Source organism: Corythoichthys intestinalis, chromosome 4 (assembly GCF_030265065.1).
Source record: "Corythoichthys intestinalis isolate RoL2023-P3 chromosome 4, ASM3026506v1, whole genome shotgun sequence".
Taxonomy (NCBI): domain Eukaryota; kingdom Metazoa; phylum Chordata; class Actinopteri; order Syngnathiformes; family Syngnathidae; genus Corythoichthys; species Corythoichthys intestinalis.
Genome location: NC_080398.1, coordinates 15,645,533 through 15,662,970, shown reverse-complemented (window position 1 = coordinate 15,662,970; position 17,438 = coordinate 15,645,533). Strand labels below are relative to the sequence as shown.

The following is a 17,438-nucleotide window of genomic DNA, read 5'->3' as shown; positions in this document are numbered from 1 at the left end:
TGACCTATGACATGAATGCGTTTGCTGTATTTTTTTCTTTCTCATGCCATAAATGTTTTAATTGTCTGCAGAGTGCAGACACATGATTTGATATGACTCAGATTCTACTGCAGTTAGGGTAGTGCTATTGTTTTCCAATGGAAGGTGCGGGTGATTAAGTGCTTCCATACTTTGGAAAATAGGGCAGAATGAAAGATTTTGTTTGGAAATAACTCTTGCTGGCTCGGCTCGGCTGTGTGTGTGTGTACGTACAGAAAGGATGAGTCCTCTCACTAAGTATGGAGTGAAACTTTAAAATATAGTTATTGAGTTCAGTACTTTTTATAATGCATCCGTGGTCGTCTTCCGCCCTAGTGCGCATGAATACCCGTGTTGCGTGACGTCAACATTTACCTGTAGGCGGCTGAGGTAGCAGCCAGGGATTAGCTGTAGCCGCAGGTAGTAGCCAAGCATCGGACGACAACAAGTGCGCCCGAAAGGACATAACGCCAATGAGTCCACTACTCATTTTCCGCAAAGGCACCGCTTTTCATTTTGGTTTAGCTTGTTTTTTGGCTGGAGAAACGTTACCTTAACCTTTTTGTATGTGGCCCGGCGTAACTCATTCGTTTAGTTTGACTCACGACTCGACAAACTTTTCTTCTTTCTGCGACTTCCGCCCTGGGCTTCTCCATCAATTCATTTGGGTTACGAGCTAAACACAACTGCTTACTCTTATGCGGTAAGTACACTTTTTGTTTGTTAGCATTCGAGAGCTAGGCGGTTAGTTACGTTTTGGGTGTGTAACTATTTTCGCAGTGCAGTTTTCGGCAAGGAGCCGTAAGGGCGGGACGAACATGAGCCTGCTATCATTATACATTTACGTCAAATAACGCCCCCAATTTTACTCCTAATTTTGAACTCCACTAGAGAAACATGACAAAATGATTGAAATAGTATTTTGTAAATGAGTAACATTACATGAGATGCATTAAAATGTAAGGTGTAAATTTGGGTCAGTGGATGACCCACTGCTAAGTGCCATTTACATTTCTGGATTGAGTACTGGTTATGCAGATAGTTTCAACTTGTTGGAGAGCATTTCAACTGGGGGAGTTTTACTGACTTGTGTATTATTTCCCCCCCGAGCAGGTTAGAGTGGTTCTGAGCCATGCCTGGCCACAGCACCAGGGCCCCGCAGGCATCCCGCCACCACAAACATCACGGTTCCAGACCAGACAAGTACAGTCAAGCCCCATCTATATTTCGGAAGAGCAAAACCATTCAAGACTCTTATAAGGATCCCAATGGAACGCATCATCACGATGAGCACTCCCGCTATTTGGAGAATAAACACGGTCGCAGAGCACCCCCACGCAACGGCGCCGGACGTGGCTCGGAGACTATTGGTTTCATTCCTGGCTCGGCAGACAACGCGCCCACCAACAGACATGCTTGCGGCTCCTGTGCCTCTATGGGCTGGAGTGGCTGTAAGGCCCTTATTTGCTGCGTATTGACCTGTGGCTTTTACGGCAGCCGAGAGCCTTGTCTCCCAGTTAATGAGAGCTCCACAGACCATCCCCCTAAAACAAGTAGTGAATCCCACCCTCCTAATGGTACGGCTGTGACCAATTCCCCTGGTGCGGGCATCACTTTTGAGCCCAACAAGTCCACCAAATCTGTTAAAATGTTGCCCACAAGCGACAGCTTCCGCTACCCGGATGTGCGCATAGCCGGTCAGTCAGTAAGGTATCCGGTAATGGCCTCAAAGAGGACCCGAACTTCTGGCCGGGGAGAAAGCCAACGGCCGATCAGCAACACCAGCTTGCTATCCCGTGACGACTACGACTTGGATGACCTGAGCGACGAGGGCACAGATATTGACTCGCTCATTACCAAGAAGCTGCTGGAGCTTTACGCGCTGCATCAGATCGACCAACTGGCTAAGTGCACCTCAGACTCGTCATTCTCCCGCAAGACCAATGAGATCAGCGAGCTCATATACAGCATTGCTCAGGATTATAACCTGGAAGAGCAGGAGGCAGAGTGCAAACTGGTGCGTGGCGTCATCCGCATCAGCACCCGAAAGGGCAACAGGAACAACAGGCGGCAGTCTGCGGGGCAGAGACCAAACGGGCGAAGTGACGGCACTCTGCCAGACAGCGGCAACGAGACCATGACCAACACCTTCATGAGCAGTGACTGTAAGAATCTCGTAGCTTCTTCTAGGATTGTAAAATAGGTATTCTAACCAAATGCTACTCTATTTCACTCCATCGTAGAGAATACATTCAACATTCAAAACATTTAATTAATCCAGTGGTTCTCAAACCTTTTACACCAAGTACCAACTAAAACAAGTTTAAAATAACAATCTTCCTCCACCGACTAACTCAGAACCTACAGGCAACAGTAAGGCCGCAATTAAGGAATCATATACATCCCTCTATTAGGCTTGAGCGTATGACGTGGCACTCGCGAGGTTTCCGCCGCTATCGCCATTGTGGAAGCAAGAAACATAAACTGAGGCATTTCAACACAGGTCGCTCTTTAAAAATGGTTGGAAATTATCGTGCGGTAAAGAACTGCAGCAACCGATCGAATAGAAAGGAGAATGTACAGCTCGACGGAACACCATTGAGTTTCTTCCGGATCCCTACGTGGAGAAAAGGCGAGGGAAAGGTCATATCTGAACTTAGCAAACGTCGAAGAATGGCATGGGTGGCCTCGATCAGAAGGAAGGGCATAACGTTTGATTCTCCAGTTACACACTGAGTTTGCTCTACGCACTTCCACTCCGGTAAGTTAATTTCGTTTGTTTACGCAAATTTCAGTAACTTTACGCCCTAAGTCGGCCTGTTGTTAGCTATAGTTACAGCTAAACAACTAGCATGCATACATGTGCATTGTCTTCATAAGACATAATTCCTGTCGTTGCTAAATGAAAAAGCTGTAATATTTTGACGTGAGAGAGTGCCAAAGAATTTGTACACAGGCTACATTTTATGCAACAAAAAATTTGTACATCCGTGGTCACAGACTAATGTAAACACACATTGCCTACCTTTGCGAGAAAGATGGTGTTGCCTTTTGCTATGGTCATAATGTGAAGATCCTGCACCCATCCGCAGCAAAACTGTTCGTAGCTTTGTAGCGATTTGTAGTTTCGGAAGTGCTGATGAGTGTAGTAACATACACCAAACACTAAATACAGCATGATGTCCATTTCGCGTAGTGGTGGAAGCTTGTCGACATCTTTATTCCATTTGTGTTCGGCTTGCTCGTGAGGGTCAACATTGTTCACATCCTTAAAATTGCTCACATATCTGTCCTTCGCCGTGGTAACAAGTTTGTCTCTGTATCGAACTGGCAAGTTTTCCCTACGTTTTTCCATCTTTGGCACTCGCAGTTCAATTATATTTGCCGTTAAGTTTAAATGTCCCGTGATGCAGACGTGCTTCCGCAATGGCTGCGTTGTCGCAAATCTCGCACGATCCCGTGCTGCTGTGACGTAAACGCTCGAGCCTAATACCTAGCAAATTTTCATTCTGATCGGTCTAAGAATAATGGCGGAGAAGCAATTTTAATTCAGAAATTAATTAATGCAATTAACACTAGTCTACAAGCAAAATTCTTCCTGGATAAAAATAGTGAGACTGTTCTAAATTTGGTTCACTTAAAAAAGAATGAGGTCAATTGGCAATAATTTTTGAAATATAGTACTGGACGAAATTTTAAAATCCAATCAATTTAGGCGAAAATGGGTATTAACTGAAATGGAAATACCTATTTCTGGGTAAACATATCTACCTAACAAAATTGTCTACCATTTCAGAATATAATCGTGTCGGCAAGAGCTTTGACATATTGTTTTCAATGTAGTGTGTAAGTCCTGGTGTTTTGGAAGTGGACAAAATGCATTAATGTAGACACATTTCATAAGCAGTGGCATACACTGATAAATCCATTTCATGCCAAATGTAGACACACATATACACACAAAAAGCTGTGAGCCTATGTAATATAATTCACAGATTTGACAACTGCTCTTCAAATGGGAAAATAAAACCAAATTTATGGAACATTCAGTATATGTTTAAAGAAAATTTCAAAAATGTGTATATAAAAAAATAAAGATTAAATACAAGTGCATTTAGCAGAAAAAACAAATAAGACTAAAGACAAATCTACGTATCACTTCATAAGTCCTTCCCAATTTGCTAATAATATCATTGCACAAACAACGTTTTTTTTAATTGCATTTATTCATTTGCTCTTTTCTTGTTCCTTTCACTAGTTCCAGAGGTTAAAGTGTCCGAGCAGACGCCGTCAGATGAGCTGGCGAGGAAGATGAGACACTATAGCGCGAGAAGTGAGTTCCATAAAGCAATACTCTTAAGACTTAAGAAATACACCCAAAAATAAAATAATAACAACTTTAAAAATATTTTATAGAGAATATGGTTGTCTTTATTGATTTTCAATTAATGAACAAATAGAGTACACGTGTGCAGCTTTTTACTCAACACTCTCAACAGATTTAAAAAAAAATAAAAAATATTTTTTTTAAATCAATATAAGGGACAATGCATGTAGGAGGGAAAAATTGGAAATTACGTGCTTTCTTCTTTTATAGTGTACCGTTTACTCCAGATGACCAACAACAGCATACCACTGCACACAACAATATCGTCACTGAATCTTCGGTGTCCAGTAGTCTGTCACAGCACCAATAATGATCTGTCGGAAAATAAAAAAGGAAAGAGGGAGTAGCAGTCGAGATTGTAGATAAGATGCTGTACAGAAGGCAGGCTTTTAACTTGTTTGGCAACTGCAGAGGGGTTGCAAACTCTTTTTGTCATTTTAATTGTGGTAAATGACTTGTAAGACATGTTTTACAAACACACAACATAACCAGTTGCTCCTCTATGAGCGTCTGGCAGCTTCCTGATTGGCTATCGCCTGTTTCACTTCTTTGGATTGTCCAAACTGGGTGCTGACCACACGTAAGGATTTGTGATCTGAAAGGTCAAGCAACTTTAGAAGTATTGATTGTGATGAGGGAGCGAAAACATTCAGGCAGAAGATGTTTAGAGAATCTGGGCTCTGACCTCACCATGTGAAGGTTGCATGTTCTCCCTGTACTAATTAAGTAAGCCCAAGTCCAAAGCCATTCCACATTTTGCATTTATTATGCAGCAACAACTACAGAACAACCAGTACTCAAATGACTGAAGAGTCTTTGCGAATGGAACAATAAGCAATAAGGACGATTCCATTACGATTCATAAAGGTTCAAAAACGATGATTTTTCCCTCATAACTTTATGACAGCTGCTCGTAGCGGAATGAAATTCAGGACACGTCTGCCGCCCGGACACCTTTAACGGACGCACGCACAACGTTATGATGGCTGCTGCCGGTTACTGAGCGGGAGATTTACTCCTTTCCAAAAGACTGGAAAATAAATTTGTGTATGAGACAGGCAGGTACCCAGCGGTCGCGCTTCTGTGAGCAAGTTATTTTTTTAGAGCGAGAGGTGGAGGGAGATAGTTTGTTGCTCCTTGTCTTTCAGATGCCCAGCAGAAGTTTCAAGTCATGTCAATTGAAAAATGTCCTGAGTGTGTTGCTAAAACCCGTGTGCGTCTATAAGAGATGAGTACACAAACTCTCTTGTACTGTTTAGCCATTTTTGTTGTTCTTTTTGAGATGTTAATAGTTAGCGCTAAGCTAATTAGCTAATTCGCTAACGTGTATTTCATATGCTAAACGTATAAAACCATGATTAAGTACAGAAGTAATACTACAAACATGCGAAATAGTACAGAAATCTGTGAAAACAAAGTATATTGGTTAAAAAAAGGTCATTTCTAAACAGACTTTGTTTTCAGAAAATGTGGAATTTATTCAACCTGTGTAAATTTTATTGTATTGTCGACAGAACAAGTACTCCATTTAAAATGGTTAATGTTTTTGCACTTTGTTGTAAAAAAACAAACAAACAAAAAAAACGTTTTTTAATTAATTTTTAAGGGCAGCTTTTTGTTGTAATGGCATGTTTCCATCGTTCCTGTTGAATCATTAGCATATTTTAAATAAATAAAGGACATACATTTGTTTGGCTACTTTATTAATTAGTAATGTGTGATGCATTGATAACCGTGATCATCGTCAATACCGTGATCATCGTTCAATAACGAATCGTAGCACCTGAATTGTAATCGAATCGAATTGTGGGGTGCCTAAGATGGCACACCACTAATAAGCAATGTGTTAAAGAGATGGTCAGTATTTCTAAATGATCAAAAAAGTAGGTTTTGCTTAAACAGAAGGACAGCAGTGTTTGAAACAGACTAAATATTTATCTCAAATGGGTGATTGTTCCAAACTAACTCATAGAAAGTGATAGATATCGAATCCCTTTGAACTGTGATTGTGGCATTGAGTGATCCTGTTTCACTGCCATTGATGGTGATAGACGTCCAATTCGATGGCGTACCGCACGCAACACGTCACTTTTGCTCATTAATATTCATGACGTTAGCAACTGGTCCTAGGCAGGTCAAGCTCACGTTTGTCCCTAATGCGAAATGCCTGTAAACGAGATGTTTACTGAGCTAAACCTACCAATTCAGTCCGAAAATGATGTCCCTGGTGCCAAATTCACATACAAATGTTGAGTTAAAGTGATGGCTTGAGTGTCGAGGGCTAAAAAAGACTGGAAAAAGAGCCGACCTGATCCAGAGGTAGCTTTTTTATCGACACCTTTTTCTTGTGTGCTTTGCCTTACGCCACTGATATTCTCCTGTTTCAACAATCTATCCTTTACCGCCATATGCCCTATCTTTCTTACATATTATATCTGGTTGTCTTACGTCTCTGACCGTTCATGGGTTTAATTTACATTGCTGTTTTTGTGTAGCGATCGCAAATGGTACTCTGACAGCCAACAAACACTTAATTTTTTCATCAATAACAAATCTTAATTCTATAATTTATTTACACTTCCTCTTTACTAAAGTTGTTTTTTTACAACAGAAAATGTAACAACAGTGGCACTCAGATCCCATTTTATGTTTTTTCATGTCATTCATTGTCAGACAGAAGCAGCACGTCAAAACGCCACGCTAAAAATGAAGTAAAAATATCAAAATGGCTTACCTCTTCGTCCCCTGCCAAACAGTGGCCCCCAACAAAATATTTACTGCATATGAAGGTGAATGGCTTCACCTTGCTGTCGTTAAACTGGTCTTTTGGACGTTCGCACAAGTTGATTCATTGTTCATTTTTTCCTCTTTTTTTGGTTTTGGCAAACGTATGAATAAAACATCCTTCATATGTCGTGATGTCTAGAGTCGTTTCCACAAGTTCCGTAGCAGCAGTATTTACGCGGCATGTTCTTTTTTGAAAGATTATTGGCAGAAAACAAGCAGTACTAACATGGGTTATATGCAGTGCGGTTCTATGTTGACCCACTTCCGGTTTACGATGGTGACGTCACGGTCTAAAAATAGCATTCGTGAGGTACGCTATACGACTAACTCTAAGTCATTATGGTATGGACGTCTATCACCAACTGCTTCATGCGTTTTCACAGTATACTTCTACAATATACAGTAATCATACAAAATATAGTATACTATGAAAACCATTGAACTTGATAAAAACTGCATTTAAATTTTTTTTTTTTTTTTTTTTTTTTTTTTTTTTTTTTTTTGAGAAATGTGCAAATAACATAAAATCTGGGATAGTTTCATGTTTGACATTAATTGCCACTCTCCCTTAGCAATCTATGACATTGTGGTAAATGTAATGGCGAAGGAACTGTAAACTAAATTAAGCAGTCTCTAATTAATGGTTAAACCCACATCCCAGAGGTCCTCAAAGTACAATGGCCAGTAGTCTTAATTGTTTAAGGTGTGCACTGTAAGACAATATGCAAAGTGAGTAAACCTTTCATACAAATCTCGATATTGAGATGCACAACTGCTCACATAGCCACCTCTTTTTTTCTTCTTAGTAATGTGGCACCCAATAACAGTGAAAGCGCCACATTCCTGTCTTTTTCTGGGCATTTTCCAATCCCATATTTTCCCGGTCCCCTTACAGCCGAGCGGTCACACGACACCCCCCGCTGCTGTTACAAAAGTCCCATTAAATATATGCCAGAGGATGTGTTGTGGTTTATGTCATTTTAGAGGCCAACTTGGATTTCACTTGGATTACAGTGCAGCAGCTTTTTTGCTGTTGTTGGTCTGCAAGGAGGTGGGTAAAAGGATGAGGTGTCGTGTTACATTGTCTTTCCACAACTTTCGCACTGCAGCCTAGGATTGTTAAACACCCTAATCGATTTTTATGTATAAGATGCAAGCGTTTTCTAATGTTTAAAATATGTGTATTACATTTTATATTTGTTTTTATTATTCCTATTGAATGACAGTTAAAATAATGGATGGCTAATATCGTAGATCAACGGTGTTCAAACATTTTTCTCTGAGGGCTATTCTAGGAAACTGGAATGATACAAGGACCAACGGACGATACATATCGTCATATCGTACAGCACTATGTATGGCGTGAGGCAAATGTTTTGATAATTTTTTTGTCACTTTCACCAAGGGAGATTTCTTTATTTTCTTCAAGTAAAATTGCCTTTAAATTGTACTTTATTTGTTCCATCCTGTGTGGATTTTAAACCTTTGTTTTATTCTTTGCATGTTTGGGTGCCAAACTTAACCACACAGTTTGTTAATACTCACAATGATAGCAGCAGTGTTGAAACTGAGAAATAGCGACATCTGAACTCAAGCATCTTGTGCAGCTCATATTCAATTATATTTTCATTACTTTGTGTCGGCCAATAGAAACGGGACGACCTGCGGGCTGTAGTTTCGACACCTCTGCTGTGGATTCATATTAAGAAATCTTGTCTTGCCACCCTTTCCCGCAGTATAAAGACTACAAAAGATTATCTTGTGGAATTCATCAACCAGAAATCCCTGCCGTTGGGATTATGTTGCTTGTAGTATTCATTGTCTTTGTTCTATTGTTTAGCTCACACACTTTTTTGGATAGAGGTGTGTCAATTTTTGATGGCAAGTGTTTCAATAATGTGATAAAAGTGGTGTGTCTCTTTCAGCATACTCCTCGAGCAGCGCCATGGCCTATTCGCCTTTCCTACACGATACCGAGACGGACTCGTCAGGTGCTCCTCTCCTTGCGCTTTAGTGACCTGGTCGAATCCCTGCCTGCCTTGCTCTCTTGATGTCATTTACCGAATGCTGTTACACACTGCAGGCTGGCTGATAGTTAAGGGAAGGACTTTTGGTTGTTTGACATCGTCTATAGTTAAAATGAGTGACATTTAACTGGACATTTGGATACAATATTTTATATGTATATTTTTAACCTTATAATGTTACACTTTAAAAATCCCTGGAATTTTGCTACCCTACTTGTACTTTTTATTGCTGCTAATGTGATATGCCATGAAGCATTTATTTACCCCTCTCCAGTCAACAGTTGTTTTTAAGTGCCAAGTGAGAGGATTTATTTTTACAAGCTGTGTTTATTGTGTCATGTTACAAAAAGATGAATGTCAAGACTCCATGCAGGTTTGGCTGTCGGAGCGCAGGAATGGCAGAGCATGAATGACCTGAAGGTTTATACAAGTCATTGTTCAACTTTTGTCAGGGCTCACTGACTCAGGCATTTTTGACACCACACTATCATGTTATGATTAAAGGACTCAGCCATATTTCCTTGTAAATATTAAAATGTTAGTTTTAAGTTACTTTCTGCATTGTTCAACCACTTGTAGCAATTGAATGCCTTTTTTTGCCATCCAGTTAATAAAGATCAATGTTAGTTTTTTTTACTTTTTAAATTGTCTGCATTTGTATTCTTTCAGTGCCATTGATGATGATAAACATCCAATCATGGGACTCTTTTCATCATTATGTTGTGAATTTAAATTAGTATGTTACTAGTAGATGTCCAATCCATTTGTTGTGGGGGGTCTGACAGTGAACATTACTTCGTTGCCATCCCTCCCAGTTTAAATGGATGGGACATCTATTTACGATGCTCATATGCCTCTTGCCGGTGAATAATCTAATAGTCTAAACATATTAATAGAACTACACTATATTTGTTTTCATTTTGTTGGAATTTATATGGCAGTGTAAATATATTTGCCAGTTTGTATTTTTTGCAGTTTGCTTATTTAAGATAAATATAAAAAAGATAACAGAAAATGCACTGTAGTTTATTTTTATTTTTTTTATACCTTTCATGCACTTTTAAAAAAAAATTTTTTTTTTAACCCTGACTTGAGAGTCATTTAACTCATTGGCTGCCATTGACAGCGCTAGACGTCCAATCCATGGGCCATCAATGGCACTGAAATAAGGGCGTAGGTTTGCATAGGGACGGTAAGGACATAACACTACCAACTTTTCAGGATGCTGAAATTGTCCCCACCAACTTTTAAGCAACCATACTTGCATTATATAATTATATAAGAAAAGTGTAGATTGTCTTCCAATATGTTGTAAGGATATAATAGATCCTATGTTTATTAGATTCAGATTCAGAATATTTATTGTCATTGTTACAAAAAGCACAACGAAACTTTGGAGCATCCATACAAGTGAATATAAGTGAATTATTTTCATTATGTCCAGACTTACATTTATCCCTTTTCACTACATGAATGTGCCGGTCCATTTTTCCCCCTCAAACACACGTTTGATTGGCTGATGATTTGGAAAAAAAAAAACAACTCACTTGTCCTATATATTGTTAAAGGTCTTTGGTGTCAATTTTTGAATGGCTCTCCACTGTACTGACCAAGTTATCTTTACTATGTTATCTTTACAATGTTTAAGCCTGATTACCACTAGAACTTAATACTTCAGGAACTGGTCCACTTTCTATGATTCATGGACCTATGAATACTGGTCTATGGCAGAAAACCCTTAAAGGAAAATGTTTGACAAAGTGACCTCAAACCTAAGAGCACTTGGATTCTGTAGGAGGACAATGATCTAAAACATGAAACCAAGTCAACTTAGGAAAGGCTTAAAAAAAAAAAAAACTAAATGCAAAAAACACAGTGGTAACGACCTTAAAAGGAACAACTGTAACCGATCAAACATGCTTTATGATGTGAGTTAAGAACAAAAGAAACAAACCCACCATTTGGTGCAAACAAACTTGAGTGGTCTTTTAATACTGATGTGGCTTAATTTTGTGTCATTCAGCAGCATGGTTTTTATCATTTCCCTTATGTGATCGTCAGGCGCGAGGCAGGGTTTTTCATCTCTCAGCAAAGCAAGAACTTGTTTGGCTGGTTCTAACAAATAGGAATCAAATCCTTAGGGTAGTTTTTTTTTTTTTTCCAGAAAATATTTCATATAAAATTTAGGCCTGATTTATTTTTAATCTTTTTTTGTGTGTGGGGCTGGGGTACTTTTGCCAACAAAATCAATGTTTGATAGCAAATGATGACAAATGATTTAATATAAAAGCTCACTGCTACTGTCCTTTATTTGTGTTTTTCATAATTGTTTGAGATTGTGAGGATTTTGTGTGCTCCTATTGTTCCCATAAAATTTAGAAGCTTCAGTTTAGGAATAAAGATGACCGACTTTTGACTGAATCAACACAACAGTGCAATAAACATTCTTCGGTGTCTTGATAAAACAAAACAAAAACTGTATATGGGATTGTTTCCCGCACCTCTGCCAAATGTTGTCATGACTTGCTTTTGTATGTTTTCTTGCAGGCACCCTGTGTAACCCTGTTTTCTCTCTGCCCCCACCACATTCCTGTTTTACCTGTACGAGGTGTCAGGTGAGAACTCTCTTTCACAACTAACATGCCACAGGCTTTCTTCAAACAGAAGGCCATGCTCTTTATATATATATGATGCTGCACACATTTCAGTACGTGTCACTCAAGTTGCACATGAATAAGACTACATACGTAGTTCCTTTTTACTTATACATTATACAGTATCAATCGAGAAGGCCACAGCGTTTATGTGTCGACAGGACATTACTACTTCTATCCACTAGAGAGAGACAAATACAATTGTAGATGATGTCAATGGTCTCGTTCCACTTTTACCCATATCGTCATTTATATTTGTGGCCTAATAAGAGAGGCAAAAAAAAAAAAAAAAGAAAAAAGAAGACTATTGATCAAATAATTACTTTTAAAAGCCCAAATGTCATTTTACTTTGTACTTTGTCGGTTAGAAGGCTAGATTAGGCTTGAAATTACCGGAATCCTTTATAGCGTTTAATTAGCTAAAATTGTATGAATAATTTTGTTGCAGGTTACACTTATGGGTTCATCTAAAAAAAAAAAAAAAAAAAAATAGAATGCTTTTAAATATTTATTGCAGTCATGAAAACATAAAACTCATACAATACACATTAATTCTTTTTGAATAAAGTTATGTAATATATTATTTAAAGTGTTTTTCAAATGATAAATTTGTGGTTTTCCATAGCTGTACTCTGCAATCATTAACATTTTACAAAATACTATAATGGAAAGATTTTTACTGCACTGACTGACTGAAATATTTCAGTTTTATTTTTTTGGGCAAAAACACTGAAATGAATGACTATGACTAAGATATTAAAATTTGTTGAGATACACCATTAACTTCTTGAATTTCAATCTATGTGTATGCAATGCTGCTTAAAAGCAAAAATATTTACCATTTTGTATCACTTAAACATTGGTCAATGTTGTTTTCTGCATTCTTTCAGTGCTTCTTTGCAGATTATTTCAGTCAGTTCCTTCCTAAAACACATTAGATCTTATTAAGCACGGCAGGTAGGCTGCTTGTTTGTGAATGTGCGCGATAATGAATGCATTTACTGCATGATTATCTTGCACTTTAAAAGGAACCTCGGACTTAAAGACTTGAAGGCTCTAATAAGCCACAATTGTTTTCTTTCACTAAAATATGTTATTAGAAACACATAAAATATTGCCATTGATTTAGAAATGTATAGACAAGTTTCTGAAGTAATTCCGCTTTACTTCCACATGTCTGCAAGTAACTTCCGTTTCAGAATTTCTTCATCCAAAACAATAGTGGAGCTGGAGTAACATTACTCATCAAAATCCCTTAAAAAAGACAATCTGGAAATATCGCATCCATCTGCCGTCATCAGGACAGGGGAGGACATGTGGAACCAAGCTGGTGCCACCACAAAGATCGGGTGTTTTTTGTAGCCATCTTGCCGCTGTGTTATGGACGGTATGTTCTTCCTATCCCTGGATTTTCATGTGTCCGATGCTCAAAAAATACTAAAGCTAAAATCTTGCGCATGAAACAACTTGTTGCCTTTGATATTGGTATTTCGATGATTATTGTAATTATGATGAGCTTTAATATTATTTACTACAACTACTGCATCTGCAGCTAGCCTGTTGCTAATCAGTACGTGTAGATGGCACAATTATGTCAACGCAAGTGTTACAGGTTTTTTGTTCGTCTCTTTACAGGTGGAAAACGCTGTTAGGCAAGGGAAGATAAGTTGATGTGCCTCAGAGCAACACTTACTGTACTAGATGTTGATGGACATGTATCCAGACTATGTGTTCTACCCAGGGGCGGCCAAGAGGCTGGGGCTGCAGGCGGTGGCTCGCCTCACGACGGACCGTCAGCTCGATCCCGAGATCCAGCTACGAGCTTTTTAACTGGAGCAACTTTAAGATACGCTACTGGAGCTGGAATTACCGAGGACAGCAGGAGAAAGCCCGTATGGAGGCCATAATGTTGGGTCAAAGTTTGGCGAGGCTCCGGAGCTCTGCTGTCTGATATCACACTCTCGTATGCTATTTTTCCAATAATTTTATAAATTGTGATTTATTGACCTGTTTTGCACATGCACAAATCGTTTTAAATAACACAACAACAACAAGAAATGGAATCATTTTGTCCAAATGTTTTATTGCGATCAATATCTGCAATAAAAAAAGAATGATACACTATTTTGTTTATATGTACATACCGTGTAGTATTTCCTTGTAACAAAACAAATTACTGTCAGCCTTTCTGCATTTGGCAAATGTAATATAATTTGTAATATCACCTCATTTTGGTCACTCAAGTGGCCGGCGTATCAATCTATACCTCACGTCAACACAGTCTGAAAGTTTATAACTTTGTCCACGAATGATAAACGAAGTGATATGGACAATCATACAATCTCATCTACGTCTCATCTACGTTGTGCTGAATAAATTTTTGGAGATTCCGTGGGTTCCTCTGGCTTGATTTTGCAGTTTTAACTTCGTCAACACACTGCTAAATTCAACCGCAACTCATGAGGTTTTTCAAAACCAGAAGTTCGAAGCAGAAATTTTCCAAGATGGCGCCGCCCATATTTTGCACAGCAAACTTGTCTATAATATTTTGTACATGTTTTGACCTACGGAGGGCGCCATGTTTTAAGCGCGCAATGGACGCTCAGGGTGATGACGTAGATTGTCACAGTCACTCGACGAATACTACCGGGTAACTGCAATTCCTTCTATGCGGCGAGACGTCCAACACATGCGCTCATCGGTTAAAAGCGGTGAGTACTTACTATTTCTGTTTTATTGAGTCTTTTATTACCTTTTCATTGCCTCAAAATACTTCTTGCATGTGTTTCCCTCTCATAATTTTAAGCATTGTTTTTTTCTTGTGGTAGTTTAAAGCAGATTGTTGATCTGTTGACCACATTGTCACATTGCATATTTAAACCACTCTTATTTGATATTACTACATTTAAGTATTTTCTTAAGGCATCTTTAGTATGTTCTGTCTGATGCATCTAAACAAAACAAGCTGAAAGCACACAATAGTACTTTGGGTGTCAAATTCGCCTCTTGTAGATGTTTCGCCGGTGTAGCACATTTTGGCATAACACCATTTTTTCCCCCTACTCTCGTCTCTTCTCATCCTGTCTTTCCTGTTCATTTTGCTTTTGTTGCTCCTTTTGTGAAATATCGACAGTGCTGTCATGCTCATTAATGTTGCAGTGCAATTAATGTTGCTCTCGGGTTCAAATTGAAAGGGTTGAACAGATGACGTTTTATGTCGCTAGAGTCATACTCTAGAAGCCCGGCCACGTAACCATGTTACGTCACCGCCCTGTGACGTCAAAAACAGTGGCGACCTATCAGTTAAACACATTTTACAAATTGTATAAAAACTAAAATGTCAAGAGGGGTTTTAATATCAAATTATTTTAACTCCTAATAACGTTAATTTTTTAAAGAACTACAAGTCTTTCTACCCATGGATTCCTTTAAAGCAAACCATAGACACAGTTGATATATAAAAATAGATTTATTTGGATTGTTTTGTAAGTGCAAAAACATATTTATTTACAACAGAGCTAACATAACATAACATTTTCAACAAGTGTGACATCAAGACTTGTTTTTGCAATGTTGGATAAGTAAAATTATCCAGAGATGAAATAGTTCCTGACGTCTGCTTCCATTTAAGAAAATGTCATGAAAAATAAGCAATATTTTTGCTTGCATTTGAATGGAAAAGATTGGCTTCAGTTTTGTCAACAACGGCTTCCTCTACCTGCAGAAGAGCATGTCCACCAGAACTTCAAACAGGTCAGCATGGCCAATTATAGGCCGGAATAAGAGCTCGATGATCAGACTGGGCGTGATGCTTTGTAGCATTGATGCCGTGAGAAGGATGCGGGCGAAACGCTCCTGTCGTGTGGGGTGAAGCAGTCGGACCACCTCGCTCAGAGCTTGCTGTGCCTCTTGTTGCAAGCCCTCGATAAACAGAGATGCATTTAGATCTGGGATGTCTGTTGGACATAAAGACATTAAGTGACTGGTCTAATTGAGTGACTTAATAAAGCAAGTGAGCGTTTGATCTGTTTTGCACCTACCTGGATTAAATATTGTCGTCCCTTTAAGGTACGCATACTCCTTTGGACTCAAGTCTAAGCTCCAGAACTTTTTGAGGCAGGACTTGAGTTTGCTGACGCCAGCCATGGTGGGCTGCTCCATCTCCGTCCCCCCCTCTTGTCGCAGAAGAATCTTCTTCAGCATGCTGTCAGCCGGGACGTCTTCCACCTCAAAGTCCACGTGCTCCTGCGCAAGGCCAAGGATGAAGAGGGGCGCCCAACAGTTTTTAAGGAGCATGAACTGGTCATTAGGTGGAAGCTGGTTGAAAGCAGGTAGGTTCTTCATGAAATAAACAGTTTTGACCAGAACGGCTGAAGCCTCCTTGCAAATTTCCGACGGCCTTTTCAAGCTCACCGTTCGCCGCAGCTCACAATTGCATCGATGAGGTATTGAATTATAGTCGTGCGGACTCGGGCAGCTGTTATCCAATTGGCTGAGAATGTTAAAGAGGATGGGATTTAACAGTCTGTCGCTGCTGCACTGACATTGGTTATCCATCATGAAAAGGCTCTACTGGATACAAACGCTCTCGCCTCTGTATTTATAAGGCCACCCAAGTGGACCTTGACTTGTCAATACACTCTCTGTGCAAAACAACCATGCGCTCTGCCAGGTGACTGCTGGTATAATCCAGGGAAACTGATAAGGTTTTCTCAATGAAAAGGAGCTGGTGGAGTAACGTCTGGATATCAAGAGGGCTAGGCCTTATCTTCGGGACTGTGTCATTAACCCAGGCCGTACCAAGCTACCAAGGACTCCGAAGGTAATCAAGCCCAACTCTGATGAGTCCCGTCACACTTCCAGCTCATACTTGGCTGGAGCCGATGAGGCCAACGGAGAGCAGTGGGGCACTGACCTAGAAGTTAAAGGCTCAAGATGATGTCATTCGGACATTTTTGTGATAGTTGGCGCCAAACCGAAGAGACATACAAACCTACAGTACCTTCCCCAGTCAATTGTTTCATTTTAAATCACAATTATGATATATTTTTTTCAAGCCCAATGGCTTAGTTTTCACTGTTCTGGGTTTAGGTTTCAACTGTTCATCTTTGGTAAGGCTGGCATGGGCCTCATTTAGCCGTGATTCTCAGTCATAGTCATGTTATATCATAGTCAATCTGCAAAGTAGAGGCTAAGCTTATTTACATAAAAAATAAATGGGGTGGGGTTCTTAGTATTTATTCAGATTTAACATAATCGGAAATAGATACATATAAGAAATGTTTTTTCCCTCCCTCTCTCTCTCTACATATATATATGTATATATACAGGTATATATATATATATATATATACAGGTATATATATATATTTATATATACATGGCGGAAAACACTAAGGTGACTTGAAGTTCACCTCTGAAACCCCCAATTTGGCCAAATTAAAAAATTGTCCGATATGCATGTGTGATACATCATTGGAAAGCTTAAAATCTTTATTTTCTGGAGGAAGAAAAATTTTGAACTTCAGGACATTTAAAAAAAAAAAATTTTTTTTAATTAAACAG

General features: G+C 39.1%; 2 protein-coding genes across 5 annotated transcripts; one reads left to right on the top strand and one right to left on the bottom strand.

Moving 5' to 3' along the window:
- The first annotated feature begins 386 nt into the window (after window positions 1-386).
- kdf1a (keratinocyte differentiation factor 1a) lies at window positions 387-17,169 on the top strand. 3 transcript variants are annotated; one of them, XM_057835430.1, is made up of 6 exons: window positions 387-721; window positions 1,132-2,183; window positions 4,277-4,351; window positions 11,767-11,834; window positions 13,175-13,260; window positions 13,509-13,554. In XM_057835430.1, exons 2-6 carry the CDS (start codon window positions 1,151-1,153, stop codon window positions 13,537-13,539), a joined length of 1,293 nt encoding a protein of 430 aa, XP_057691413.1. In that variant the 5' UTR covers window positions 387-721; window positions 1,132-1,150; the 3' UTR covers window positions 13,540-13,554. The 3 variants fall into 3 exon arrangements, with proteins under 3 accessions (XP_057691413.1, XP_057691412.1, XP_057691414.1); XM_057835429.1 differs by having other exon boundaries at window positions 13,175-17,169; XM_057835431.1 differs by lacking the exons at window positions 11,767-11,834; window positions 13,175-13,260; window positions 13,509-13,554 and adding an exon at window positions 9,118-9,835.
- Window positions 15,324-16,683, bottom strand: nr0b2a (nuclear receptor subfamily 0, group B, member 2a). Of its 2 annotated transcripts, XM_057835433.1 has the most exons (3): window positions 16,287-16,683; window positions 15,914-16,190; window positions 15,324-15,829 (listed from the first exon to the last, which is right to left on the bottom strand). In XM_057835433.1, exons 1-3 carry the CDS (start codon window positions 16,431-16,433, stop codon window positions 15,588-15,590), a joined length of 666 nt encoding a protein of 221 aa, XP_057691416.1. In that variant the 5' UTR covers window positions 16,434-16,683; the 3' UTR covers window positions 15,324-15,587. The 2 variants fall into 2 exon arrangements, with proteins under 2 accessions (XP_057691416.1, XP_057691415.1); XM_057835432.1 differs by having other exon boundaries at window positions 15,914-16,462.
- Window positions 17,170-17,438: the final 269 nt, after the last annotated feature.

Coding starts and splice junctions, on each gene's coding strand:
- kdf1a (XM_057835429.1), top strand. CDS start 1,151: ATGCCTGGCCACAGCACCAGGGCCCCGCAGGCATCCCGCCACCACAAA. Junction 2,184..4,276: donor CACCTTCATGAGCAGTGACT/GTAAGAATCTCG, acceptor TCCTTTCACTAG/TTCCAGAGGTTAAAGTGTCC. Junction 4,352..11,766: donor GAGACACTATAGCGCGAGAA/GTGAGTTCCATA, acceptor GTTTTCTTGCAG/GCACCCTGTGTAACCCTGTT.
- nr0b2a (XM_057835432.1), bottom strand. CDS start 16,433: ATGATGGATAACCAATGTCAGTGCAGCAGCGACAGACTGTTAAATCCC. Junction 15,830..15,913: donor GACGACAATATTTAATCCAG/GTAGGTGCAAAA, acceptor TATGTCCAACAG/ACATCCCAGATCTAAATGCA.